This window comes from Cyprinodon tularosa, unplaced genomic scaffold (assembly GCF_016077235.1).
Source record: "Cyprinodon tularosa strain WSP-4 unplaced genomic scaffold, ASM1607723v1 ctg217, whole genome shotgun sequence".
Classification (NCBI taxonomy): Eukaryota; Metazoa; Chordata; class Actinopteri; order Cyprinodontiformes; family Cyprinodontidae; genus Cyprinodon; species Cyprinodon tularosa.
In genome coordinates, this window is record NW_024038809.1 from 645,227 (window position 1) to 673,164 (window position 27,938).

General features: G+C 40.6%; 1 protein-coding gene across 2 annotated transcripts in view; it reads right to left on the bottom strand.

Annotated features, from left to right (window-relative positions):
* thsd7aa (thrombospondin, type I, domain containing 7Aa) overlaps positions 1-27,938 on the bottom strand; it is a 214,236-nt gene that overhangs the window by 113,509 nt on the left and 72,789 nt on the right. For both annotated transcript variants that reach the window (XM_038285906.1, XM_038285905.1), the window contains exon 4: positions 14,591-14,769. In XM_038285906.1, the coding sequence (XP_038141834.1) occupies positions 14,591-14,769 (179 nt within the window). The remainder of the gene's footprint in view (positions 1-14,590; positions 14,770-27,938) is intronic.

Below are 27,938 nucleotides of genomic sequence, written 5' to 3' on the forward strand. Positions count from 1 at the left end.
TCTAGTAGTTCCCATTGATTTTGCTTGTAAAGCGGGGAGAATGGCGCTAGGCTTACAGCACTGTGACTATCGGGCTAAAAAATATCATTTTTATTTCTTTACTGATTTCCGCTTGGTCCTAGAGCTTGATATTTGTCTTGGAAATATTTGACCTAATCTGTTATTGTTATGAATGTATTTTATTCCCGAGAAGTGGCTAGTAACACTACAAAAGGTGATATATGGCCAAAAGTGGATCAAAGTTTTCTTAAAAAGGTTGATGAGGTTAAGAGTCTGTCCCCTGGCTTCTTCTTTTCTGGGTGAACCTTCAGCTCATGTTAATACAGAGCTTGTTAAGTAATGGTTAATGATGTTTTATCATCTTCAATGTGCATTTTCTCTGGGTTTTTTGCTTTTGTTATGGAGGGCTAAGGTATTCTGAAACACAATCATCTCTGCTACAAAAACATTTCTGCTTCTTTTATTCTATCTATTATGTATTATTTTTTAAATGTATCTATCATTATATTAATTATTCTCCTACCTCACCAAAAATTCTTAGGTTATCCTGAGCTATCTCTCTCTCTCTCTCTCTCTCTCTCTCTATATATATATATATATATATATATATATATATATATATATATACAGGTGCTGGTCATAAAATTAGAATATCATGAAAAAGTAGATTGATTTCAGTAATTCCATTTAAAAAGTGAAACTTGTATATTATATTCATACATTACATACAAACTCATATATTTCAGATGTTTATTTTGTTTAATTTTGATGATTACAAATGACAACAAATGAAAATCTCAAATTCATCATATCAGAAAATTAGAATATTACTGAAGACCAATAAAAACAAAGGATTTATAGAAATGTTGGCCAACTGAAAAGTATGAACATGAAAAGTATGAGCATGTACAGCACTCAGTATTTAGTTGGGCCTCCTTTGGCCTGTATTACTGCAGCAATGCGGCGTGGCATGGAGTCGATCAGTCTGTGGCACTGCTCAGGTGTTATGATAGCCCAGGTTGCTCTAATAGTGGCTTTTAGCTCTTCTGAATTGTTGGGTCTGGTGTATTGCATCTTCTTCTTCACAATACCCCATAGATTTTCTATGGGGTTAAGGTCAGGAGAGTTTGCTGGCCAATTAAGAACAGGGATACCATGGTCCTTCAACCAGGTACTGGTAGCTTTGGCACTGTGTGCAGGTGCCAAGTCCTGTTGGAAAATGAAATCTGCATCTCCAAAAAGTTGGTCAGCTGCAGGAAGCATGAAGTGCTCTAAAACTTCCTGGTATGTGGCTGCGTTGACCCTGGACCTCAGAAAACACAATGGACCAACACCAGCAGATGACATGGCACCCCAAACCATCACTGACTGTGGAAACTTTACACTGGACTTCAAGCAACGTGGATGAAGTGCCTCTCTTCTTTTCCTCCAGACTCTGGGACCTTGATTTCCAAAGGAAATGCAAAATTTACTTTCATCAGAGAACATGACTTTGGACCACTCACCAGCAGTCCAGTCCTGTTTCTCTTTAGCCCAGGCAAGACGCTTCTGACGCTGTCTGTGGTTCAAGAGTGGCTTGACACAAGGAATGCGACAGCAGAAACCCATGTCTTTCATACGTCTGTGTGTGGTGGTTCTTGAAGCACTCACTCCAGCTGCAGTCCACTCTTTGTGAATCTCCCCCACATTTTTGAATGGGTTTTGTTTCACAATCCTCTCCAGGGTGCGGTTATCTCTCTTGCTTGTACACTTTTTTCGACCACATCTTTTCCTTCCCTTCGCCTCTCTATTAATGTGCTTGGACACTGAGCTCTGTGAACAGCCAGCCTCTTTAGCGATGACCTTTTGTGTCTTGCCCTCCTTGTGCAAGGTGTCGATGGTCGTCTTTTGGACAACTGTCAAGTCAGCAGTCTTCCCCATGATTGTGTAGCCTATAGAACTAGACTGAAAGACCATTTAAAGGCTTTTGCAGGTGGTTTGAGTTAATTAGCTGATTAGAGTGTGGCACCAGGGGCCATCAATTTTGAACCTTTTCACAATATTCTAATTTTCTGATATGATGAATTTGAGATTTTCATTTGTTGTCATTTGTAATCATCAAAATTAAACAAAATAAACATCTGAAATATATGAGTTTGTATGTAATGTATGAATATAATATACAAGTTTCACTTTTTAAATGGAATTACTGAAATCAATCTACTTTTTCATGATATTCTAATTTTATGACCAGCACCTGTATATATATATATATATATATATATATATATATATATATATATATATATATATATATATATATATATATATATATATATATATATATATATATATATATATATATATATTCTTTTTTTTTTTTGCACTTTTAAAAATATGAAATTGTCCAGAGAGCTGTTTCAAATGAAATTCTTTTGTTTTACACTTGTGTAACCAAAATGACAAATAAATCTGTCTAGGTCTAAGTTCTGCTGCTATAGGCTTAGACTGCTGGAGGACATAGGGACCCCTTTTTCATCATTCTGCTTCATTCTATCTCTATTCTCCCACTCTGCAGAATCTGTTAGTTCAATCTCTAACATTCTGCTCTCTCTGCTTTTTCTCATAGTAGCTTCATCTGGTCTGTTCCTGTTTGGCTGTGACTCCATCCTGGAGAGAAATATCAGCTGTGCTGCTGCCATCAACACCTTTGTTTCTAGATGTTGGAGCTTGGCCTGTTTTCCAGTGTAGTCCTGTTTCTCTGACTGTGACTAACTGGATGTGCTCTCTTCATCCTCTGACATGGGAGCTGGCTCGGAGCTCGTCTGCCTGGCTGTGTGTTTCCTGGACGGGGCCGCCTGTGGAGCTGGTTGACAGTTGCCTTTTGTATCTATGCTTCTTTTTCTATGTCTGCTTCTGTCTCCTTGAACCCCCGTGGGCCTCAAAAGATGGCCGCTCACACTAAGCCTGGTTCTGCTGGAGGTTTCTTCCTGTTAAAGGAGATTTTTCTCCTGCTCCACTGTTGCTGGATGCATTCTTGGTGTGAGAGATTGCTGAAGAGCAGAAGACGAAATGCGAGCCAATATTTTTTGCCATAAGCTTGCATGTCCTCTGCAAGTCATTGACAATCAACTGATTTTCCCTGATTGAAACTTTTAAATAACCAGAATGTTTTGTCCCTGTAAAGTACCTTGAGATGACATGAGTTGTGAATATAGATAAACTGAATTGAATTTAAAACTTTAAAATAAAACTCATAGAAAAACACAGTACATATCATAGAAGGCACCTGAATATTTTACCCGAGGATTAGCCAGTTGTTAGCTCATTTCTTTGACATCATTTTATTTCACAATATTAATTTCCTTTTAATATTTCTGACATATAGAAAATAAAAAAATATTTTTGGTAATTTTAAGTAAAATAAAACAAATGTTTAATCTGATTTATTGTCACACAATGAGAAAAAATGCTGCTTATTCTTATTTAGATGACAATCATATGAAGTTTTAACTTTATGTAGAATTATAACTAACAATAATCATGGACGATATTGAGTATCTAAGGTCCTGATAACCTTCCATTGGTCAGCACAATAACAGAGGACATTCTGCATCAGTGACTGTAGTTTATATTATATAATTTATAATGTAATTCACAGAACAATGGCCTCTTTGTTCTTCTCTACAATTGTGAAGTCTGACAAGCAACTCCCAAACTTAGCGCTGACTGATTAATGGACACCTCCGCGCAGACTGCCCTTGCTCTGGTATGCTCATGCCAGATGGTGTGCATTCCCATGTGCTGAGCTTCCAGACACAAATTAGGGAGCCTCAGAGGCCGCCTCCATGTGCCGGCCGTGCGCCACCTGCCAAAAATAGCTCTGTTCCAGCTGAGGACTCATGGCATCATGGTGGCACAGCTGTTATTCAGCATGTCGTTTGATATTCCCTACCCAGTAGAGACTGTCCACAGTCAGTTTATTGATTCCAATATTATTTCAAAAACTCATTAATATTGATTCACAGTTCAGAAAGTAAAACGCTGCAAAAACGATCTAGAAATAAGTCAACATTTCTTAAATTAAGTCTATTTACTCTTAATTTGAGGACGTAAATAAGATGATTTGCCAAAGGAATGAGTATTTTTACTCTTAAAATAAGATAATTAGATAATATGCACTTGAAATAAGACAATGCAATTGTTTTTCTTATTCTAAATGTAAATTGTCTTGTTCCATTGGTAAAGAGACTTACCTCCTCAATTTAAGAAAAAAATGACTTATTAAGATTTGGATTTTTTCCACTAAACACATTGTATAGATTATTTAAAGACAAGCTGATATTTTCCTGCCGCTCCCTCTAACAGCTGAGGAAAACAAAACAGATCAAATATTAAATGATTAGGAAAATAAACAGTCTGAGGTTGATGTCCCAGAGATGTTCTATTAGATTTAGGTCAAAGGAGCATAGAGGTCAATGATTTCAGTTCCTCCTTCCTCTACCAACTGCCTACATAATATTGCCACATGTAAAATAGTTAAAACGTTCTTTTCGTCACCAGGAGGAAAGAAAAGGATCAAAATTTGCTATGAAGTTTCCATCTAGTTGCCTATCCTCATTTATCCTGTACAGGTCTGTGTCTCCTCAGAGACACATTAACCCCAAATGGAAAAGAAATAGAAAAATACTAGAAAAAGAAATATGCATTTAATGATTTTCTCTTTTTTTTTATCTGAACTGGACATCATAAAAGGATTATATGCGTTTTTAATCTCATGTCTTCCTTATGTAATTTCCCCCTCTAGTCAAGCACAAATACTTCCCTTAACCTCTTAACATCCAGCTCATTTTGGGTAATCCTTGCCTATTTTGCATACCCAGATGGAAAAGCAAATAACCTAGGTACTGTAAGCCCAAATTACGTGTGCAATACATTATTTGAAAGCTAACATCCTCTAGTTTCCTAATATATAAATTGAAATTGGATGACTAGAACACAGACCAACCTGCATCAGTTCAAACATGACTCAAAGTTGTTGTTTTTTATTCTCGGAAATGATAGATCTTTTTTGAAAAGCAGCAATAAAGATATTCTTGAGAAAAGGCAGGTTTTATTGTATTATATTTCTTCTATATCATGTCAACCACACTTACAGAACATTTCGGACATCTAGCTATAGCAGTTCCAGAGCTGTGGGCTTTGGAACTTTTGGTGTCAGCTTGGAGCTGTGCACAATGGCTCCACCTGCTGGTAAAATTTTTACTGGTGGAATTTTATGCATTCTGAATTATTACCCCTCACTTAAGGTCCATCGGGTCACTGGCAACCCGGTGGGTTTTAAGAGGTTAATAAGGACAAAAGTTGTGCTGGAACAAAGACAAAAAGTTAGCTGCATTCCACCTGAAAATACAAAAAATATTGTTTCAGAGTCTAAATTTACATATTTTACTTGCGAGGACACCCCCGGACCCCCCTACAATGCTCGAGCCTGCGAGCCTAAAGGTGTGATACACCAAGATGTACACCCGATGAAATATTCCTGGCTAAAAGCCCGCTCATATATGGATTTTCTGTATAAAAAGTGAATTTAATTAGAAGAAAATTAATGTAGTGATAAAATTTTTATACAAATATGAATACAAATATGTTTCCAATGATAAAGGGACTGCGCCCTCTGTTTGCAGACAGACGCTTCTGCTCATCTTTTGAACCCAGAACCAATCAGACAATTGTTAAACTGCCTCTTAACAGATGAGTCTCACCCAGAACTAGACTTTAACACTTTAAATAAGGAACTGAGCCTGGTTCTACTGGAAGTTTTTTCCGGTTCAAAGGGAGTTTTTCCTCTCCACTGTCGCTAGAAGCATGCTTAGTGTAAGGGATTGCTGAAGACTCAATGAGTCGATGCAATCAGTTGGTTTTCCTTAGATAGAAAACTTTGAATCAATCTGACTGGATGATCTGGTGAACTGGAAAGTGACCTGAGATGACATGATGTGAATTGGTGCTACATAGATAAATGGAATTGAATTGAATTGAGATCACTGCTGAGGCTCTTGCCAGATAATAACTCAGACGCAGAATGAAAAAAGGGCACAGAAATAATAAACTACAATATTTTTCCTAAAACACTGGGCACAACCCCCTGCAAGAGTCTTTGGACATTATGTGGTGTCACTATTATAGACTTTATAATAGTAAAGTGTCCAAGATGGTTTAAATGTGCCTGTTGCCTGCCAGATACCCGACCGTTCCCTTTAATTGAGACATTCTGGATGAACCATCACGCCTTTGTCCGCTATCTGTTTTCTACAGCTCTAACATCCTGTTGCTCCCTCTAATTTCTAACACCAGCTTCATTTTTTCCTCGACAGCTCTTCTGTTTAATCCCTTCCCTGGGCTAACCTATGTGAGCTAACAGGAGATGTGTTTGGTAAACAGAAGACAGGGGATATATACAGGTGCTGGTCATAAAATTAGAATATCATGAAAAATTAGATTGATTTCAGTAATTCCATTTAAAAAGTGAAACTTGTATATTATATTCATACATTACATACAAACTCATATATTTCAGATGTTTATTTTGTTTAATTTTGATGATTACAAATGACAACAAATGAAAATCTCAAATTCATCATATCAGAAAATTAGAATATTACTGAAGACCAATAAAAACAAAGGATTTATAGAAATGTTGGCCAACTGAAAAGTATGAACATGAAAAGTATGAGCATGTACAGCACTCAGTATTTAGTTGGGCCTCCTTTGGCCTGTATTACTGCAGCAATGCGGCGTGGCATGGAGTCGATATGATATTTGATATGATATGATATGAGTCGATATTCATGATATTCTAATTTTATGACCAGCACCTGTAGGGTGTAAACAAAATGAAACTTCATATTGTTCAGCTTTCAGACACTAAATTAGCAGCAGCTTAGCAGTGAAAGAACATTTTCATTTCTTAAATTGCTGCAGTGATCAAATGTAAACAGTGTGGTAGAGAAAACATGGTGCAAAAATGCATTGATGTGGAAGTTCAGAGCATTTAAATAAAATAAATAAAATATATATGGTGCAAATATGTTATCAGTGTGATCCAGAGTCTGTGACTATGAATGGCGGTGGGGAAGACGCTGTTGCAGAACCTGATGGTCCTGCATTGAATGCTGGGAAGTCTCTTCCCAGAGGGCAGCAGGGAGAGAGCAGGGGGTGAGGGGTCATTGATGTTGTCACGGGCTCGGGACACGCAGCGCTTGGATGAAATGTCTTTAATGGAGGGAAGAGGAGCCCCCATGATCCTCTCTGCTGTTCTCACCTTCTTCCAGTCTGAGGCGCTGCAGCCCCAGACTGGCCTCCTCCTTTTCAATCTCTTAATGCTACTAAGATCTGCTTGGGCAACACTGAGAAAAGAATGTTTCAGCATAATAAATTAGATAAAACATATCGAATATGATCCATACACCCTGAGGAAACATGTTTCCATACTTGTTGTGGGACTTTTCTGGTGTAGAGCCTATCTACATCAAAAATGACCTCGTCCACCAAACCTCCAAATACACCTTTAGCCAAAAAAAAAAAAGGCGTACAGGAGTCTGGAGGACTGCCATTCTGTTTTTACCTGGGTGAATAAATGAGACTCACTCTTTACCCTGTTTCATCACCCTTTGAATTAAAGCAATATTTGACTTCCTTCAGTTGAATTCAAAGTTTCTAAGGCAGGAAGGATCTGTGATAACGCTCCCTGATGCATTTAAGGAGCAGCAGTCTGTCACTGAAGGAGCTCTCCAGTTCAGCACCAGCTTCATGCATGGGGTGGGAGACATTATCCAAAAAGTTCCACACTATAACATATTCGATCATGAAGCATACATTATGAGTATTTCTGTGCTTTTAAAATTTTGACCACCTCGCAACATTTCTTCCCAATTATCAAACATTAAGTAGTGCAGATCAGCAACATTTCCTCATTACAAAAACTTAAATAATGGAACAAGTTTTCATTGCATCTGATTGGTAAGAAAAAGGCAGAGGTGGAAAAAGTACTAAAATATCATACTCAAGTAAAATTACAGATACTTGGATGAAATGTTACTCAAGTACAAGTAAAATTACCCATCAGAAAAATTACTCAAGTAAAAGTAATAAGTAGCTACTTTAAAATGTATTTTAAGTAAAAGTTACTTATGTTGGGATCCGGAGGTTTGCCCACCAGCGGGAGTCAAGGATCCCTTCCTGAGGGCTTGTGCTCACCTGCAACACCTGTCTTTAATCTCCTCATCAACCTTGGGCCTACGTAAGGGGGAGGAGACTAACACTCCAACGCCAGAGTGTTTGCCAGTTACGGTTAGCAAGCCTGAGCCAACCTGGCTGTCTGAATCTCTGACTCCCTTGAAACCTGAGCCTGAACCTGATTGGTTTTCTCCTTTCTGCTTCCCAGGTTGAACCTGCCTGAAAACCTGAAAACCCTGAACAGTTTCTCTGTTGGAAATCTGCCTGTCTGATCTCTGAGGAACCCTGGAGAATCTTTCCTGCCAAAGACCTGCCTGTCCGCTCTCTGAAGAATCTGAAGGTTAGGAACCTTAAGCCAAACATGACAACTTAGTTACATAAAAAAAAAAAAAAAACTGTTGAACTGGGCAGGGGATCTCTCCCATGTAGTGAACATAGGACAAGGAGTTATAAATCCAAAACAGCGGGTTGCCGACCCCTGTGCTAGACAAAATTAGCAATGCCACGAAAAAGGTTGTTTTGCTAATTGGCTATTAGTCATGAAAACTTAGTTTGAAGTACCAATGCACTAAATACTTACCAAAACATGCTTCCGCAGATTAGAAGTGGAGTTATTGAATGCTGCCATTTCAGTCACTTTTGGCAGACACATCTGGCATTGCATGATGATACTGTCGGCCCTCTTGAATTTAAATGAAAAGCAGTCTTTCAAATGTTGCCAAGGATTTTCGTCGTTTTGGGCAGCAGAATTCGATGTTTCAGCTAGCATTTCTAGTGAAACGTTCTCTGAACCGTCGTCGCTCTCCTGATCCACCTCCATCTCGTTCCTAATCTCCTACAGAAAGACTTGGTGCCTGGTAGCCTAGATCTACATGCTGATCACGTCACTCGCTGTAGTGCTTCCGGGCCCGATTTCTTGTCTTCCTTTCGGTTTTCCAAAGTTTTTTTTTTTACTAAGTAACGGATGGGATTTGTACGGTGGCCCTGAAGTGCAAAGTGCAACTACAAATCTAAAAGCGCAACTACATTAAGGAAATCACAACTACATAAAGCAAAGCGCAACTACATTAAGGAAAACACAATTACATGAACCTACCGGAAAAGGTAGGTACCAGTGGGAAACATGAGACATCGCTGATTGGACGACGGCGCCGTTTGACCCTTGAACCAGAAGTTGCTTCGTCTGAACAGTCCAGCTTCTTTTAAATGTGTCTTCAGTGTACGCAAACTAACTGAAATTTCGTGATTAGTCTTGAGCATATCCAGTATCACCTCGTACGTATGTCCTGATTCAAAATATTCCTGGATAACAGCAGCTATGTTTGGGGCGCCGACAATATCCATGTTTTCAAAAGCCGCAGCAGGCATGTTTCCCACTGGTACCTACCTTTTCCAGTAGGTTAATGTAATTGTGTTTTCCTTAATGTAGTTGCACTTTGCTTTATGTAGTTTTGTTTTACTTAATGTAGTTGCGCTTTGCTTTATGTAGTTTTGTTTTTCTTATTGTAGTTGCGCTTTGCTTTATGTAGTTTTGTTTTTCCTAATGTAGTTGCGCTTTGCTTTATGTAGTTGCGATTTCCTTAATGTAGTTGCGCTTTGCTTTATGTAGTTTTGTTTTCCTTAATGTAGTTGCGCTTTGCTTTATGTAGTTTTGTTTTTCTTATTGTAGTTGCGCTTTGCTTTATGTAGTTTTGTTTTTCTTAATGTAGTTGCGCTTTGCTTTATGTAGTTTTGTTTTTCTTATTGTAGTTGCGCTTTGCTTTATGTAGTTTTGTTTTTCTTATTGTAGTTGCGCTTTGCTTTATGTAGTTTTGTTTTTCTTATTGTAGTTGCGCTTTGCTTTATGTAGTTTTGTTTTCCCTAATGTAGTTGCGCTTTGCTTTATGTAGTTTTGTCTTTCTTATTGTAGTTGTGCTTTGCTTTATGTAGTTTTGTTTTTCTTATTGTAGTTGCGCTTTGCTTTATGTAGTTTTGTTTTTCTTAAAGTAGTTGCGCTTTGCTTTATGTAGTTTTGTTTTCCTTAATGTAGTTGCGCTTTGCTTTATGTAGTTTTGTTTTTCTTATTGTAGTTGCACTTTGCTTTATGTAGTTTTGTTTTCCTTAATGTAGTTGCGCTTTGCTTTATGTAGTTTTGTTTTTCTTATTGTAGTTGCGCTTTGCTTTATGTAGTTTTGTTTTTCTTAATGTAGTTGCGCTTTGCTTTATGTAGTTGCGATTTCCTTAATGTAGTTGCGCTTTGCTTTATGTAGTTTTGTTTTTCTTTATGTAGTTGCGATTTCCTTAATGTAGTTGCGCTTTGCTTTATGTAGTTGTGATTTCCTTAATGTAGTTGCGCTTTTAGATTTGTAGTTGCAGTTTGCACTTCAGGGCCACCGTAGATTTGTAATGTAAAGAAATACAATACTTCACTCAAAACGTAATCAAGTAAAATTGAAATGACCGATTTTAAAAAACTACTTGAAAAATACAAAATACACAAAAAAACTCCTCAATACAGTAACTTGAGTAAATGTATTTCGTTACTTTCCACCTCTGGAAAAAGGTGAGCATAATATTATGGCCACGGTGGCACAGCTTAAATAAAAAGATGAAAATGTTTTAAAGGAGACTTGAACATGAGGGGATATTAGTCGGTTTTTTTGCCACATATATAGATAGATAACAGGCGAAAGAGAGGAAGATGAATGTATGTGGTGGAGCTGGCAGAGCTGCTTTTATCCCACCCACACTCTCCACTCCTCTTTCTTCTACAGTTTCCATTGACACTCTACCTTTTTTGTTTTAGCCTCAGGAAGAATCTAATGTTTTTCTTTTTGTTTTTTACGTATAACACTGGCTTCATTATAATCTTCCACTTAAAAAAATTATTTTCATTTCAACCAATGAACAGCGATTGTCTTTTAAAGAAATGCCAACTTAAGCAGGAGTAAGAATTGAAACCCCGGGAAGAGCTCACCTCTGTTAACAAAATTGGCTCTGCAGATTCTTGGCATGAAATGCTGAAAATGAACCACATAAGATCGGAATAATCTCCTCAACAGATGCCAGTTTTTACCAGCCAGATGGACAGAGACTTACTGTGTCAATGCTGGATAAAAACGGGCAAATAACCAAGCCAGATCCAGCCATGTGTGTTTAGTACGACAGTTACTTGAAGGAAATAGACATTTTGTTGCCTCTTTAAGCTCTTCACCTGCCTATTACAGTCATTTCTATGCTTTATCAAGGTGTATGTTTAGTAAACGACGCTACGTCAGAGATACTCTGTCATTATGAACAGATATGACGAATGTAAGCGGAAGTAATCAGACCACTAAAAAGCCAAATCTCCATCCTGCAAAGTAAAATAGTTTCCAGCTTTTATTTATTCTAAAACATCTGGCGAATATTTCAACTGTCAGATCATCTGCAGAAACATAACTTCTTGTCAATAACAAATTACTGCATTTTATGCCGTTGATCACATTATCTTATTGATCAGACTGAAACTAGTTCTTTTTTGGAATTAGAGAAATCGCCAAACCGTTGTTAAAGTCTGGGGAAATTCAGTTTGCGCCTCTAAATAAAGAACCAATAGGAGTCCTCCTGATGCTTGGTTGAATACTTTTTTGGATTAAAGATGGGTAACACAATCAGGTAACAGAGGATACGTTTTCCTCGCTATGCAGATGATATCCAGCATATCTCCACATTAGCCCTGATTCTCATGATTCTGCCCTTCCAGGACCTTTTGGTTCTGTGTTTTTTTTTCTTTTTGGGTTCTCATTTATGCTCGATTTCATGTTATCCTGTGTTTTTCAAGATGTATATCATCTTTGAATACTTAGTTTTTCTCTCCCTTGTTATTTCTTTCAGTTTTCTAATTTTTAAAAATTATTTATTTATTTTTAGTTAGTCGTTAGTTTTATTTCCTTTGGCTTCATTTAAGTTCTTCCTAGTAACAGTTGGTGATTCTCAGTCATCCAGGTCATAGTCATTTCTAAAAAAGTTAAAAACAATCCACTGGACTTTGTTTCCAAGTTTGAAGACATTTCTCTTCCCATCCAGGGAGCTTTTTCAATTCAAAATGTCCGAAATAGCGTTGAGTTCCAGAGGATGTCGGCAGCAATTTGAGTATTGATCAGGCTGCCAGCAGTGGTTGACAAACTCACAAAGGCTGTGAACGAGCAGGACCGTGAGCTGAACCGTATGCTGGGTGCGATCAAACGCAAGTAGGGTGTGGTGGTTGAACTCAAATGTGAGATGAGATAATATCTTGGATGTGCACGCTCGCTTTAAGGCACAAAAGCCCAACAAAGTCAAAATATTGGATGGAATACGTGAGCCCAACAACAAAATAACTCAGGCAGGTTGCTCTCAAAACAAAAGTTTATTTTGAATTTTTGACTCTCACTTATCAAAAATCCCTGCATGTTATGGCGGAAGGGCCCAAAACTGCCTCCCCATCCCTCCCCTACTGCAGACACCTGTGGATGCGTCCAGAGCTATAGCGCCAGTTGATGAACTTCCATCTTATTAAAGGACAATGGCCCTGGACAGCATTCAAACTGAACACACTCACTCACACACGCACAACTGATGATCAAATACCAGATAACCTCAAATGTGACTCCCGCCTCCAGTGTTTCCCTATGCTGAATTTTTTGTCTCGTGTTTATGTGTGCTTTTCTTTTGCTGAGGTGCAGTGGAATCATTTCTGTACAAATGCTGTTTAAATAATTCGTTTATAGTAATCAAAACCAGACTTAAACAACTGTTTGGCGGTTTTTCTAATTCCAAAAAAGAACTAGTAATCAAGAAATCCCCCCACTCCCACACCCCCTGAAGAAAGACATCCCAACTGCAAGACGCTGCCAGCTGCCGACATCTTATCTCATGTGTTCAGGAAACTATGTAGCATTAGGTCTCTTTTAACAGCTGATCTACTGGTTTTCGTTTTTTTTTTTATAAAAAAAAAAAAAAGAAAACCTTTTTTTTTTTCCTCTAAAAAATAAGATAACTCACAATCATTCTGTAAAACTTATATAGCTGTTTCCTCACTAATGTTTCCCAACAAGCCTCAGATTCCTTCACAGAGCAGCTGAATTGATAGAAATAACATTCATTTGATTAAACAGGTAAACTGAGAAGAAAATCAGCTGCAGTACATTTTCTTTATGGGGGTTCAGGTAAAGGGGCAGTGGGTAGCGCTGCTGCCTTGCAGCAAGAAGGTTCTGAGTTTGATTCCCGGCCTGCGGTCTTTCTGCATGGAGTGTGCATGTTCTACCTGAGAATGTGTGGGTTCTCTCCGGGTACTCCGGCTTCATGATTCTAATGTGACAGTATGTGAAAAGGATCAAAGAGTAGTGATGCATTTGCAAAGCGCTGTATCTGAACGGCTAAGAGTCTCATTAAAGGAATAGTACACCCAGAACATGATTAGCCTTCATTTTCCACTCACCCCCATGCTGAACGACACTCTGGAGTACTTTTTTGATATCTCAAATGCATCTGGAGATCTGGGAGGCTTCTTGCTGTCTGCTGACATTCAAATAATGGAGGTCTATGGCGCCCGAGACAGAAAGGTCCATAAAAGTCCACAAAAAACGTGTCAATATTCCTCCATACTGCTCGTCCAATGGATTCCAAGTGTCCTGAGTGGGTAGCGTCCAGAATTTACTCGAAACGAAGTCATTTAGAATGTTTTTAGAGCATAAACAGTAGTGTATAGGATTTCCTAAAAGCGCGTTCACGAGTCTACGGAAACCGCGGCAGACCAAACCAGATTAAAGTGCGCATTCAGCGTCTGCTCTGCCGATAATGCAAGCGTAGAAGAAGAAATGTGCTGTTTACCTGTGCAAAGAAAGAAACAACGAAAGAAAAATGTCTGAGGACTTCAGTGTTGAGGGAGAGCATGAGTTCTTTGCCGAGCTGAATGCGCACTTTCATCTGGTTTGGTCTGCCGGTTTCCGTAGACTCGTGAACGCGCTTTCAGGAAATCCTATACACTACTGTTTATGCTCTAAAAACATTCTAAATGACTTCGTTTCGAGTAAATTCTGGACGCTACCCACTCAGGACACTTGGAATACATTGGACGAGCAGTATGGAGGAATATTGACACGTTTTTTGTGGACTTTTATGGACCTTTCTGCCTCGGGCGCCATAGACCTCCATTATTTGAATGTCAGCAGACAGCAAGAAGCCTCCCAGATCTCCAGATGCATTTGAGATATCAAAAAAGTACTCCAGAGTGTTGTTCAGCATGGGGGGCAGTAGAAAATGAAGGCTAATCATGTTTTGGGTGTACTATTCCTTTAAACTCTGAGGCTGAATCACGTGAAGCACAATACCTGAATAAAACATTAAGAACTACAGAGAGTGTGGAAGTTACCTTCTCTGGTCCTCAGCGAACTCAGGTTAGGTGCATCAACACTGGCCTGCACACAATACACCTCTCTGGTCTGGATCCCCCCCCCACACAAGCCTGTCAGGTTTCCACGGCGACGGTCCTGCTGGCTCAGCAGCACGTCCACCCTGCACTCCGTCCACTCCGTGGTCTTCCAGGTGTAGCTGATGACACATGTTGACAGATAAAGAGTTAGCTCAATGGCACACGAACCAAAAAAAAATAATCCTCATTCTGCTGAGTTGGAGACAGAAAATCTGCACCTGATTGGGAACAAAGTCATGCTGGTTATTAGCCATTTCGTTCTCAGTCTTCATAATCTCTTCTATACCCTTACACACTGCAAAAAATTACAATCGAAATAAATAATTTTTTATTAAAATAGGTGCATTTTTCCTTGAATTGGGGGTCAGTGAGACAGTTTGCCAGTTGCACAAGACAGCTTACATTCAGAAATAAGAAAAAACTGTGCATATTATCTAATTATCTTATTTTAAGAGTAAAAAATACAAATTCCACTGGCAGATCATCTCAGTTACCTGCTCAAATTAAGAGTAAATACACTTAATTTTAGAAATTTTGATTCGTTTCCATAGTTTTTTGCGGTGCAGGGTTTATATATGGATTGGTTTCTGTTGAACTTCAAACATATAAGAAATCTACGACGGAGTATGAGGGCCACACATGAAGAGAAAAAATATTTTTGCCATGACGAGATTAAACTCAACATTTCGAGAATAAAGTTGAAATTTAAGTTGACTTTAAACTCGTCCTGTTCTCAAATTCAGAACTGCGAGCCTGGGTAAGCATAGGGAAAGACGTTACGTTATTATTGGAAGGCCACCGCTTCCTGTGATGATTATAGAGTTGCAGCACGTCAAAGACTACCTTCACTCTTAAAATGCAGACTGCAGCTGTGGAGCGCGGTTGCTCTTTTCTCCAAACTTTGGAATGTCGAGATTAAAGTCGCCACGATATATCAACTTTATTCTCGAAATGGCGAGTTTAAAGTCGACACGTCGAGATTAAACTCAACAAGACATTTCAACTTTATTCTCGAAATGTTGAGTTTCATGTCGACATGTCGACTTTAAAGTCAACATGTCAAGTTTAATCTCGTCATGGCAAAAATATTTTTTCTCTTCATGTGTGGCCCTAATACTCCGTCGTAGAAATCAGATACGTCTCTGAAAGAAAATAAAACCATATAAAAGAAGTCTCCACTTTGCATTCTTCCTGCGGTTTTTTAATCTTTGCAAATGAAAACTTAAGAGTCATTATAATCTAGAGCTCCTCTTGTGGTTTAATTCCCACATAACTCTCCCAGAGGAGGTTTTCAGTTTGGATTAGCTGTGCAGGCTCCAATCATGCTCTTACAAATAAAACAGGACAGAAAATAAAAAATAGTTTGAAGAAAATAAACTAGTGGAGCTGTGGAAGAGATTGTAACTGTGCAGTGTAAGAGGAATCTTGGAGTTTCCCAACGTTTTTTTTATTTTTATCTCCTACTGAGGGTAAGGCAACACTAAAAATAAGAAACCAACATCTAAAAAAGCAGCGTGTGTTCTGGTCTTTATTGATAAATTATTTATTCTCAGAAACCTAATGCAGCACATCCAGGGTCAGCAGCTACGACCAGGTCAGAATAATCAGCATCTACTAAAGGAGTTTAAATCCTCTGAATGAATCCAGCCAAAACTTTATTTTCATGGACCTCCAAGGACCCGGTCCAGATAGACCAGGTCCAGGAATCGTACACATCCCAGGATATCTGCTGCATCTCATCTATTAAGAAGTTGGTTTAGTTAACACTGCAAAAATGATCAAGAAATAAGTAAAAATTTCTTAAATAAAGTTTATTTACCCTTAATTTTAGTATGTAAATAAAATGATTTGCCAATAGATTGAGCGTGTTTACTCTTAAAATAAGGTAATTAGATAATTTGCGATGGTAATAACTTTTTTTTATTTCAAATGTCAATTGTCTAGTTCCATTGGCAAAGTGTCTCACTTACCTCCTCATTTTAAGACAAAATGCACTTATTTTAAGAAACAATGACTTTAAAATATGATTTATCATTTTTCCAACATTCAGCTTTTTTTCTTTCCATTATATTCAACATCCAGCAGTCTAATGGCAGTGGGGAAGAAGCTGTTTTGGAATCAAATGCTGGACCTGCATGATGCTTCGAAGCCTCTTCCCAGAGGGCAGCAGCGAGAACAGTCCATGGTGGGGGGGTGAGGGGTCATTGATAATATTACGGGCTTGGGACATGCAGCACTGGGATGAAATCTCTTTTATGGAGGGAAAAGGAGCCCCAATGAACTTCTCTGCTATTCTCCCTACTCTACTCAAATTCTTTCAGTCTGAGGCACTGCAGCCTCCACACCACACAGTGAGACAGTTGGTCAGAACGCTCTCTATGGTGTTTCTGTAGAAGGTGGGGAGGATGGGTGGGGGCAGGTGGGCTGTCCTCACCCTCCACAGAAAGTACATGCACTTTTGTAGAGGGACATTTTTAAGCAGGCCTTTTGTGTAAATTGCCATGGAAGCTAAAGGCCTCCTAGAAGATAATTCTGGTTTAGTCCTAAATCCTTTCAATGTTTTCTCAACCCTCAGGTTGACCTCTCTGTACGAACAGATACATCTTAAATAAGAACACAGCTATGTTGGATCTGAATATGTAAAAGCAGCTTTTCTTTATAACCCACTGATGGCGATTGGTCCAAGCAGCTCCTTGGTCAGCCTGAAATTCTGGACTTCGTTCATTGATTGACGATAATCTCTTTAGATTCTGGTCTTTTTTTAACCGCAAATGTATATTTAAGATGCTGTTGCTCACAGATAGCCGTGGTTAGTTAACCTGACTCCGCCAGATGGATTTGCTCCGCATATCCATCTGGAAACCTTCCGTTGAAGTAATTTTGGGAAGGGGCGAAAATACTGGTTAGCTGATTGGCCTATGTTGGTGATAGACGGGCCAAATAAACCAATCAGATCAACGAAGCATATGACGTACTAACAGAGCGACGACGAAGAGGAGCCAATTGATAGATCAAACTCTTGCCGAAACCAGTCGGGAGAAGAGCAAAAACATATTTTCCGCTGAGAAAAGCCTCCAGAGCAGTGTTTTGCTCTTCTTTCAGTGAAGAAATACTCTGTAATTCCGATAAAACTTGCTCGATAGCCACGCTAATGCTAGTTTCATCGGCTGAAGCCGCCATGTTCTTTAGACTGAACTGTCGCGCTTCTCGTTGCGTCACACCTCAACCCGCCTCAAAGCCAACGCTGATTGGACGTTCGTTTGGTGAACGGCTCCAAATTTTCTTTAACGGAGAGTCTCCAGACTGATCTGCGAGTGAAACCTTGAAAGCTCGCGAGATCAGGATGGTCTCACGAGGCTAGTGGTTAGTAGGTCATAAGTGAATTAAGGGGCATATTCTCTTAATTTTACATTATTTCATTGAAGATGCTGTGTCAACACAGATCGGGTTTCATTCCTGGTGCCTACATTCTTATTGCTGCTCAAAAGAGAATGTCCATTAGCTGTTTAAAAAACACACTAGCTCTCTAACAACCAAAGTGGCCACTTAGCAGAATCCGGCTCACTGATGGTTCACTTTATTGCTGGAATGATGAGCTGTGTAAAATGTTCCCTCTATAATGCAGCCTTGCCAAGACTCTCCTCTGATTCTCTTCTAATGGAAGAAAAAAATGTGGTATAAATAAGCTAAAACATCTAACATGTTAACCCCTTGTTACCAAGGCTGTACTGATCAATGTCCAAAAACCTTTAAAAAGACAAGCGCTAATATTTCTTCTCAGGCGAGCCTTTATGTCCTTCGCAGCTACAACAGCCAGAGAATAAAGGACATTTCCAGCCATAATTTGCTCTATTATGTCGACACCAAACATGCCTTCTGTAAGAGTGGATCGGCCTGACAGAGAAGCCCACTAAAGGGTTTCAGCGAGGCTGGAGGGAAACACTTTGCAGCTTTTTGCTGTCTCTCCTCTGCCAGAAAAACAGCAAACTCACCCGAGCAAAATGGACGAGCAACTTAAACTCTTGAGCTTTCTGTCCTTGTTGATTTTAAATGTCTGATTTCCAACAAAATCATAGAGACCATCTGACCCCATCTCAAACGCTCACAGCTTTTAGTTTTGTTTGAGCCTCACAGGTTATTAGAACTCTGATTTTTTTTGCAGAAGCGCTGGGTTTTATTTTATTTTTCTCGAAAAGTGGAAAACTCTGTTAAGCCTTTCAGAAGAAGAACTGAAAACAAACAACTGATATAAAACAAGTATTGCTTTAAAATACTCAGGTCTACATAAAGCTTTTTGATACCACTGGTGGTACCTGTTGCATGAGTTAACTCCTCCCTGAAGTGAGGAAATGTGAAGGACGGGTTGAGTGAAGGCCAATTCTTCCACTTCTTATCAGTATTCTCCTCTTCCTAATCTTCTCTCGGGTATGAAAAAAAAAATCCAAGTATTCCAATCAGATATAGGAGTTTTATTCATTCAGTCAGCTGCTCCAAATCTAGATTTTCACTAAATGACCACATTTGTTGTTACTTAGAAGCAATTGTCCATTTTATATCTGCATCATTCTTTATTCTAAAGCTCTGCAATTAAAAAAAACATTTTCATACACTGATGAAAACACTACGGGTCACTACACCTGCAGCCAGCATGTCGGTATCGAGAGGACTCTGGTTTCATTTGTTGTCATTTGTTCAAAACAAAGAACAGTCTGTGAGTCTCAGTGAGATCAAGCTACTGATGGAAGGACATCTGGAACAGAAAATAGATGAAAAGTTCAAAAAGAACGTTCTGCTTCTTGAAACAGTCCAACATGCCTTCAGTTCACTTTGTCATTACACTAAATTTAGAATGTTTTAGTTTGAGTTTGTCTGAATTCATCAAATTTCAGTTTAGCTTTTTTTAAGCCTGGCGTACACAGTACGATATTTCCAATCGTTGCACGCAGCTACAGCTCACACTGTACGATGAAACCGCAGGGTTTAAAAGGTCACAGCTCATCATGTTTGTTCTCACACTGTGTGACCCGACGCCCCAATGCGATCTACCTGCTCACACTGTACGTCTAAAAAGCAGGTGGGACTCAGCTCCGCTGTGAGATGGCGCTACTCGGACTCGTCTATCTGGAAGCCAAACGAGTAGAAGAGGAACATGAAGCTCACTAGAGTGAAACGCGCTGCCTTGGATATTTGGGCAATTTGTGCTGAAAGCCCTAAAAAGAAAAGGAGACGACGTATTTGGACAAAGACATGGCTGAGCAAACGTGGCTACTACGGTCTGTCAGTTTGACAGAAAGAACTCCATTTCACTCATTGCACCTCCACCATGCTTCTGGGTTTACATCTGAGTGGAAGAAGAAAAAGAAGAATCCTTGTTTGCGCCCTAAGCGATTTGCCCATGACGGTAGGGACCTCATGATTCCTGATAAGGAGATTGTTGTGAGAGGCTGATCGCCCCTCTTAACCCCCTGTACACTATATGACTCACGGCGCTCAATCAGGCTGAACGTCGGCCCAATTGAAAGATTCTCGCAGAACTGGAAAATCGCCCCGAAAATCGCACAGTGTACGGCCAGCTTTATTTGAGTGGTCATTGTATTCTTTTGAGCAGTGTTCTTTCCTACATCCAGTTTCAAAGAAATTCCTAAAAACAATCTCTTCGATTTTTAGTCCATTGTGATTCCATCAGATTCTTGGTAGTTCCAAGCTCCAATTAAAATTTCTATTATATTTTTATTTAGCTTTTTGCTTTGCATTTTGAGCTGACGGTCTGAACACTTAGCAAATGTTGATCTTGTTAGCTACAGCGCTAATCTGACCTTATTTCCAGACTCTCATAGAACATATTGCTGTCTAAACAACACATAGGAGCTAATCTAGGTGAATAATGTACCGTTCAGCTCATAAATTGGTGCTTCAATCATTCAGTGATTTTTCTCTTTTACATATAAGCTTTTTTAGAGTAGCCCAACAAAAGCCTTGTAGTGGCTTAGAAATTATTAAAGGGTGGAGCTGCTTTTCCAGTTAAATGTGCATGTTTTCTAAGCTATTAGAAGGTTTTGTTGGGCTTATCTTTAAAAACCTGGAACTTAATGCTAATCCAGACATTTTGAATTCAGAAAGCTTTCTGAATGTGAAGCAAAACATATTCAAACTTGGAAAGCAAAGCCCAGTGGGTTTTTTTAACTCCAACTTTTTGGAACTTTTCGGAAGAAGAATCCTCGTTTGCCCACTGAGTGATTTGCCCACGACCACCTTACGACGGCCGACTGAATTTCAAACATGTTTGATTTTCTCCCGACCTTACGATTCCTGATGGGGAGGTGGTCGTTAGAGGCCCATCGCCCCTCGTTACCCCCTGTATACTACACCACGCACCATCAGGCTGAAAGTCGGCCCGATCGTAAAATTCTCACACAAAATCGGCCCCAAAAAGGCAAAAAATCGTACAGTGTACGCCCGGCTTTATGCATGAGAGCGATGCAGAGTGGATGAGGGGATGCAGAAAACGCTGCATTGCCGCATGCAGCCCACTGAGTCTAAAACTCAAGTGTGAGTCCTGTTCAGAAATTGAACTCAACACTTGAAGTCATAATAATGAAGCTTATTTATGTGTTTAAGGACAAAAAAAACAGCACAAAGAAATTGACAAAACCAAATACATTAGTTTATGATGCATATTCTAATGGTTTAAGGATGCTTTATAAAATATCTATATTTTAACAAAATGTTTTGGGTCATGAGTCTATTTTACAGCTATTCTGTTGGTCAGGAGCCTATGTGTGAGAGCAGCAGCTTATCTGCAGCTGAGAGGAAATAGTTGGATAAGCTCATTAGGAGACCAGCTCTGTCCCAGGATGACCTTTGAATCGAGTGCAGCTTGTGGCAGACAGAAGGACTAAGAAAGATAACGCCATAATATCTCCAGCCTGATGGATGAATCTGCTGCAGACCTGAGAGCTCATTCAGTGACAGACTGTTTCATCCTAGATGCACAAAGGAGCATTTTCACAGATCCTTCCCTCTTGTCATGATCTGGCCTGTTTGCTCTCCCTTAATTAGTAATTCCTTTCACCTGCCCTCTTCCCTCCCTGCCTCATTATAATTAATTCCTCTCACCTGTTTCCTCTGGTTTATATTCAGTTCAGCCTGAGCATTCAGTGCCAGATCATTGCTTGTCTTTCTGTCAGTCTTTCTGTTCAGTTTTTATTTGGTTCATGTCCTGGATCCTGGCAGCCAGTGGAAAGAGGGTTTTAGTGTTTGTCTCGTCTCCTGATCGTCCACTGTTCCTCCCCTGCGGAGTCCTCTGGGTTTTTGGCTCATTATGGGGGGGGGTTCAGTTTTTATCTAAGTAAGCCTGGCTCCTGGGTGGAGACCAGTTTAAAGTCTGCTTCAAGTTCCGGTTCCACGTCCTGTCTCGGCTACCCTCTTCCACTGAGCCTGCCTGTCTGCACCTGATCCTGTCTGCTCCTGTGCGTGACCACCTGGTCATGCTTCTGGTCCCAGTCAGACTCTGAACCCTCCTGGAAGCCTGTGGTTGCATGGAAGTCTGGATCCTGCCACCTCTGTCTGTTCCTGTCTGTTGTGGATCCCTGACCAGGATCAGCTTCCACCATCACCTCTGGGACTGCAGCACTGGGACAACTGTGGTCTGGACTGTTAAACCAGGTAAGTGACCAACACAGTTAATCTTCTGTTGATCGTGGTCACTTACCTGTGTTTCCTCCCTAGAGTGTATGAGATTGGGCGGTGCCCCGCCCCCCCTGCCTGCAGTGTCCTCGAGCCACAGCTCCGCTTTTGTTTTGTTTTTATTTTAATAAACCTTTTGAACTTTCCTACTGACTGTCTCTCCTGAATACTGGGTCCATCTGTCCTCGGTTCATGACACCTCTAGCTGCTGTTACTCTATGATCTTCACTGCTTCTGACTGTGTGATCACATTTACTGCACCTTTATTAATTGTTTTGCTAACAGGCTGCTGTTTTTCTATTTCTATTCTTTTACTGGAATGTGCCTTTTTAAAGCTAATTGTCCATTGAATCTGTGGACCTGCCATTGTAAAATCCCTATAACCCACAGCTTCTAGGGGCTTATTGCTTTTGTAAAACGGTTACAGGTGTCCATAAATAAAAATAGACATACCCCACACATACAGAAAACTGACAGTTTGGTGGTAATTACCATTCGTTCGTTTTAAACTTGCACCGGTCACTCGGCTGTGCTCGGAAATGGAATGGACCGCTTTCCACATGATCGGTCAAGGCCGGCATTGTGAAGACAATTGATTTTAAGGCCCAGTTGTTGTGTTTTTAATATGTTTTTTCTCTGAGTGGACACACATCTGAGTGGACATCACACTTCCCGTTACCATGGCGGCGCTCCAAGGCCGCGGTCAAGAACAGCTCCTCTTGGCAAGTTCACAGAATATGACGCTTAAAACAAGACAAACTAGACATCAAACCCGCATCTATGATTGCCAACGCCTGCATACTGACATTTTTTAACCGTTTAAAAAGCTGCAGATTGCTATGGACGGATCTCAACAACACAACAGGGGAACGTAACTGCCGAAGGAAGTGATGCGTGACACAGAGAAAGCGAGGCTGCAGCTAAAGGGTAATCCTCACAGACCTCCGCTTCAATCAATCCTGCTCTCCAACGTCTGCTCGCTGGAAAATAAAATGGATAATCTCTGACTGGTACTCTCATCAAAGAAGGTGATATGCAACTGATATGTAACTGCGCCATCATTCTGATGGCGCCTTGGCTGCATCCAGCAATGCTGGACAATGCTATTAACCTGGAGAGGCTAACCCTACTATACCGCGCCGATGGGAACAAAGAGCTAAGCGGTAAGACTCTGGGTGGTGGGTTCTGTGTTTACATCAACAACAGCTGGTGCAAAAATGCTAGATTGGTTGCCAGCCAATCCTGTCTAAGTCTAAGTCTAAGTCTACATCTTTCTCCTGTACTTGGACCATGTTTGTTTTAGTCAGAGGCGAATCACCCGGACAGCAGAGATAAGGTAAGTCGGCGTTCTGGAGCTCAGACAGAGATCAATGTGAGAACACCACCTGAGAGAGCTCCAGAACGAGGAGAAGGTGGCCAGCCGTTCCAACCTCTGGAACTAAGGAACCACAGTGGTAGAGGGGGCATTCTGCCAATGCTAGATCACAAGGAGAAGCTTGCTGGGCAGAGAGAGCACTGAGGTTGAAGACGGTGGTAAATCGCAGAAGCTGGCCAGGGAGACAGAGGAGGAAGAGTCAACGGCTTGACGAGGCTAGCCTCTAGCTCAAGGGTGGGCAATAGGGTAACTTCTGCAACTTTAAGATGTGCCTTTGGTTCAACACACCTGAATCATGTAACTAGATGATTGGGAGGACTCTGGAGGAACTGACTGCGTCCTAAGTTTGTAACTCAGCCATTTTTATTTAAGGTGAGTTGGACCAATGATGCATCTAAAAGTTGCAGGATACCGACTCACAGGAACTAGGATTGTCCACCCCTTCTCTAGAGGCTAACTGCTGGAGGTGAAAGAAGGACAGTTGAGGATCAGAGAAGCATGCCATACAGGCAGAGTGGCAGAGGATCTCTTGATATATTGAGGCTCAGGTTAAACATTACATTTTAGCCTGCAAAGTCTGTTTGGTAGCTTTAGGGGTTTATGGTAACATATATACTGGTGTTCCTTTAGGTTTAAGGGTATGGGTATGGCTAAGGGATGGGTTAGTGGTAAGTTTTTACCTAAAAGTTCATGGAAATCTTTTGCAAGTTCCATACCTACGAAAGTGGAACCCCGTCTCGTAAGTATGGGACTTGACAAAGCGTCAATATTTGCTTGAACCAATAATAAAAAGGTACTGACTTTGTTGACTGATCAGACCATTGAAGCGTTCTAGCACTGTGTCGCTAGTAGGGGTGTTAATAATAATCGTTTTGTATCGATGCATCGATCCAAAAGCCGAGGATCCGATGCATCGATACGTCCGCAAGAGAATCGATTCATGTTTTTTTTTTTCCTCCGGTCTATTTTTATCCATTTGCTCCTGGGCGTAATTCTCCCTCCCGTGCTGCGGTGGCGCTAAACCTATTTTGCCCTCCTACCGCGCTTCCTGGTTATACTCTTACAGCAGTGTGCTGCAGTGAGCTTGACACAGACATTTTTAAATTATGCTCAATATTGAAGCGTGGTCTGGGCTACACGCTGTGGGTCTAGATACGGCCGAGGCGGCGAGGAAGTGGGGGCGAGTTTAGTCCGACGACGGAGGGACATGAGGGCCAAAAAGAGCGGAGATCCAGGTGGAAAAAGGCTCCCAGCGTTCTCACGCACCTCGCTCTTCTAGCGGGTCAAACTTCACGAGTTGTTTTCTGCAATTTCAGTCATAAAATCAAAACAAGCCGGCCTCCTGTCTGGTGCACTGTTTGCGGTCAGCTACAATCTGGGAGAGGAGCAGCGGAGCGTCTCTCAAGTGGGCGGTGACGTCGACACTCTGGAGCCTTCTTCTTCTTCTTTTTTTTAATGGCGGTTGGCAAACAACTTATAGGTGCATTACCGCCACCTTCCAGAATGGAGTACGGACCAGACAAACTATTATATTCTCCCTTCTTCTAGGAAATTAAAAATACTACCAAAAACTACATCCCCAGATGACCTTTGAAACAATTCCCTTATATCTAGTTTATTTTTATTCCTGTCTAACTCTCTACGCAACATCTCTCTTTCCTGAGTATATTTATTACATTCTAAAAAAATATGTTAGACCGTTTCTCTGGAGCCGAGGTATTGCACTGCACTCATTGCACTGATTTTCTGCAGTATTTTTGCAGTATTTTTTGATGCAACTTTTCTACTTCTGTTATTTGCTGTTGTTCCTAAAGAAAATGCATAATGATATTACAGCTTTCATTGATTTATTTCAAACTTGAAACTTTGTTTAGCCTGTTGGGTGTAAAAGAAAATAAATAATAATAATAAAAAGAAATGTAACCGATTAATCGAATCGAATCGAATCGTGGTGTATTATTGAGTATCGAAAATAATCGAATCGTTGGGTCAGGAAATCGATACTGAATCGAATCGCCATAATGGATGTGATTTACACCCCTAGTCGCTAGGCTGCAAATGTTTGAGATGATCATGGTGCTGGAGCGATCTTGATGGCTCTACACCTGTTGACACTAGTGCAGAGATATTTTATGTTGTAGTCTTACCGGATCTAAGTGTGGGTTACATTGTATTTCACAACATCGATGGAACGTGGCTCAGCCAATCACATTTCAGAATGGGATGCAACTGTTTTATAGTAATAATATACTGCACACTAAGAGAGAGTAATGGCTTTTCTTTTTTTATCTCGCATTGAAATTCATATGATATGAGTGAGAGCGACTCCTCCCTGAAGTCACATCCCTGGAACAGAGATTATTTAAGCAGCTGACTACCCCTTTTTCTTTCTCTTTGCCCTGTGGCCCACAGGTCTGAAAGGCGAGACGCACCGACCTTCTTTGCCTGGCCACCCCGCTACAGAGAAGTCAGATTTCTGCTGGCAAAAACAGGCTGCTTCTTGCCTGAGGTTCATAGAGAACTTAAAGTAGTGTCTTTTCATTTGATTGTTCACTACCCATAGAACAGTTCTGGTCCGACCCTGTTGCTGACTTTCTGGGTCTCTGAACCGAACCAGATATTGTTCCTACCTTTCCACCGAACCAACACAAAGTAAACTTCCTTTACCCCTCTTTTTAATGCAAAGGTTACTGAGGTATTCTAGCTTGGACGAGGTATAGAATAGATTATGTTTTTTATTTCATGTGTTGGTGGTTTCATAAATGAAAGAATTCTGAACTGAATGCTAATAAAAACAGAGCACAGACATCCCAAGTCTCCTGGAAGTTCCAGAAGTCTCCCTGATATAGATAGTTGTTCACGGATGCCTGCAAGTTGAACAGTGATGGATCTAGACCAAATGTACCAGGGGGGCCAGGAGGGGGCCAGCATGTTTTCATGGGGGGCATAGAGAAGAATGAAATAAAAAACAGTGCAAGGCATTTAAATATATTAAGAGAGCTGCATGAAGTGAAATTTCTTTTCAATTAGGTTCGATAAAAATTCTATTTCATATGAGGTCAATTATCAGGAATCCAGTTTGTGTGGTCTGTTTTTGTGTTTCCTTTCCTCCTCCACCAGGTGGTGCCCCGTCCTCATTGGGTCTCCCGGCACACCTGCAGCTCATTGCCTCATTACCTGTAGAGTGTTCTTAAGCTGCTGACTGCCACTACCTCGACGCCAGAGTGTTTGCCAATCCAGGGCACTCTAGCCATGCTTAGTTTAGCAGAGTCTAACCTGAGTTTTGGTTTGCCAGTTTTGGATTCTCTAGCTAAGCTGAGTTAGCCTGACAACAGCCAGATGCATGTCTCGCTCCGCCTAGCTCCACTCACATACATCTGGGAACCCGCTCATTGAAAGTGATTTCCCCAACCGAATTTATGGTCTGTCCAATCAGGACGCAGGGCGGGTGTGTCCTGGAGTGGAGAAGCGACCGTGAGATTCCAACAACAATGGCGGCTCGCATTGAGGAAGCAAGCGTTAGCATTGATGCTGCTATTTCTTCTGTGTTGTCCAATCTATCTGATATTGTTTCATTAAAAAAACATCAGAGAACGTCTTTGAAGGCTTTTGTTGGTGGAAACGATGTTTTCGCCCTTCTCCCGATCGGATTTGGTAAGAGCTTGATCTACCAAATGGCTCCTCCTCTCACAGCGTCACGGGTTAGCTTCGGTGTGAGTGGTTGAAATAGCACGTCAATAAAGATGACAGACAAGTGGCTTATCCAATCATATGCAAGGAGTTTTGATAAGGCCCAGCCTTCAGTAAAGGCAATTCCTATGGCGGGTTCCCAGATGTATGTGTGTGGAGCTAGGCAGAGCGAGACATGCATCTGGCTGTTGTCAGGTTAAAGCTGAGTTTAGTTGAGTCAAACTGAGTTTTTGTCAAGCTGAGTCTTAACTTTGTTCTTGTCTTTGCCTCTCGGCAGGAAGTCATCGTGCAAACTGGATTTGTTCGGACCTTCTCTCTCTGGAAGGATCAACTGAGCTTCTAACTGAGCTGGGGTTCCAAACATTAAGTTTGGATCCATTATCCCCAAGAGGTTGTTTGAGCTTCACACCGAGCAAAGTTTTCATCTGCACCGCAGCCCGTTCAAGTACCGCAGGAAATCTGAGTGGCAGTCAGCTTCTCCATACACTCCAAACAGGAAGTATGTATCCACTTTCCCCAAGAGGTCGTTTGAGCTAC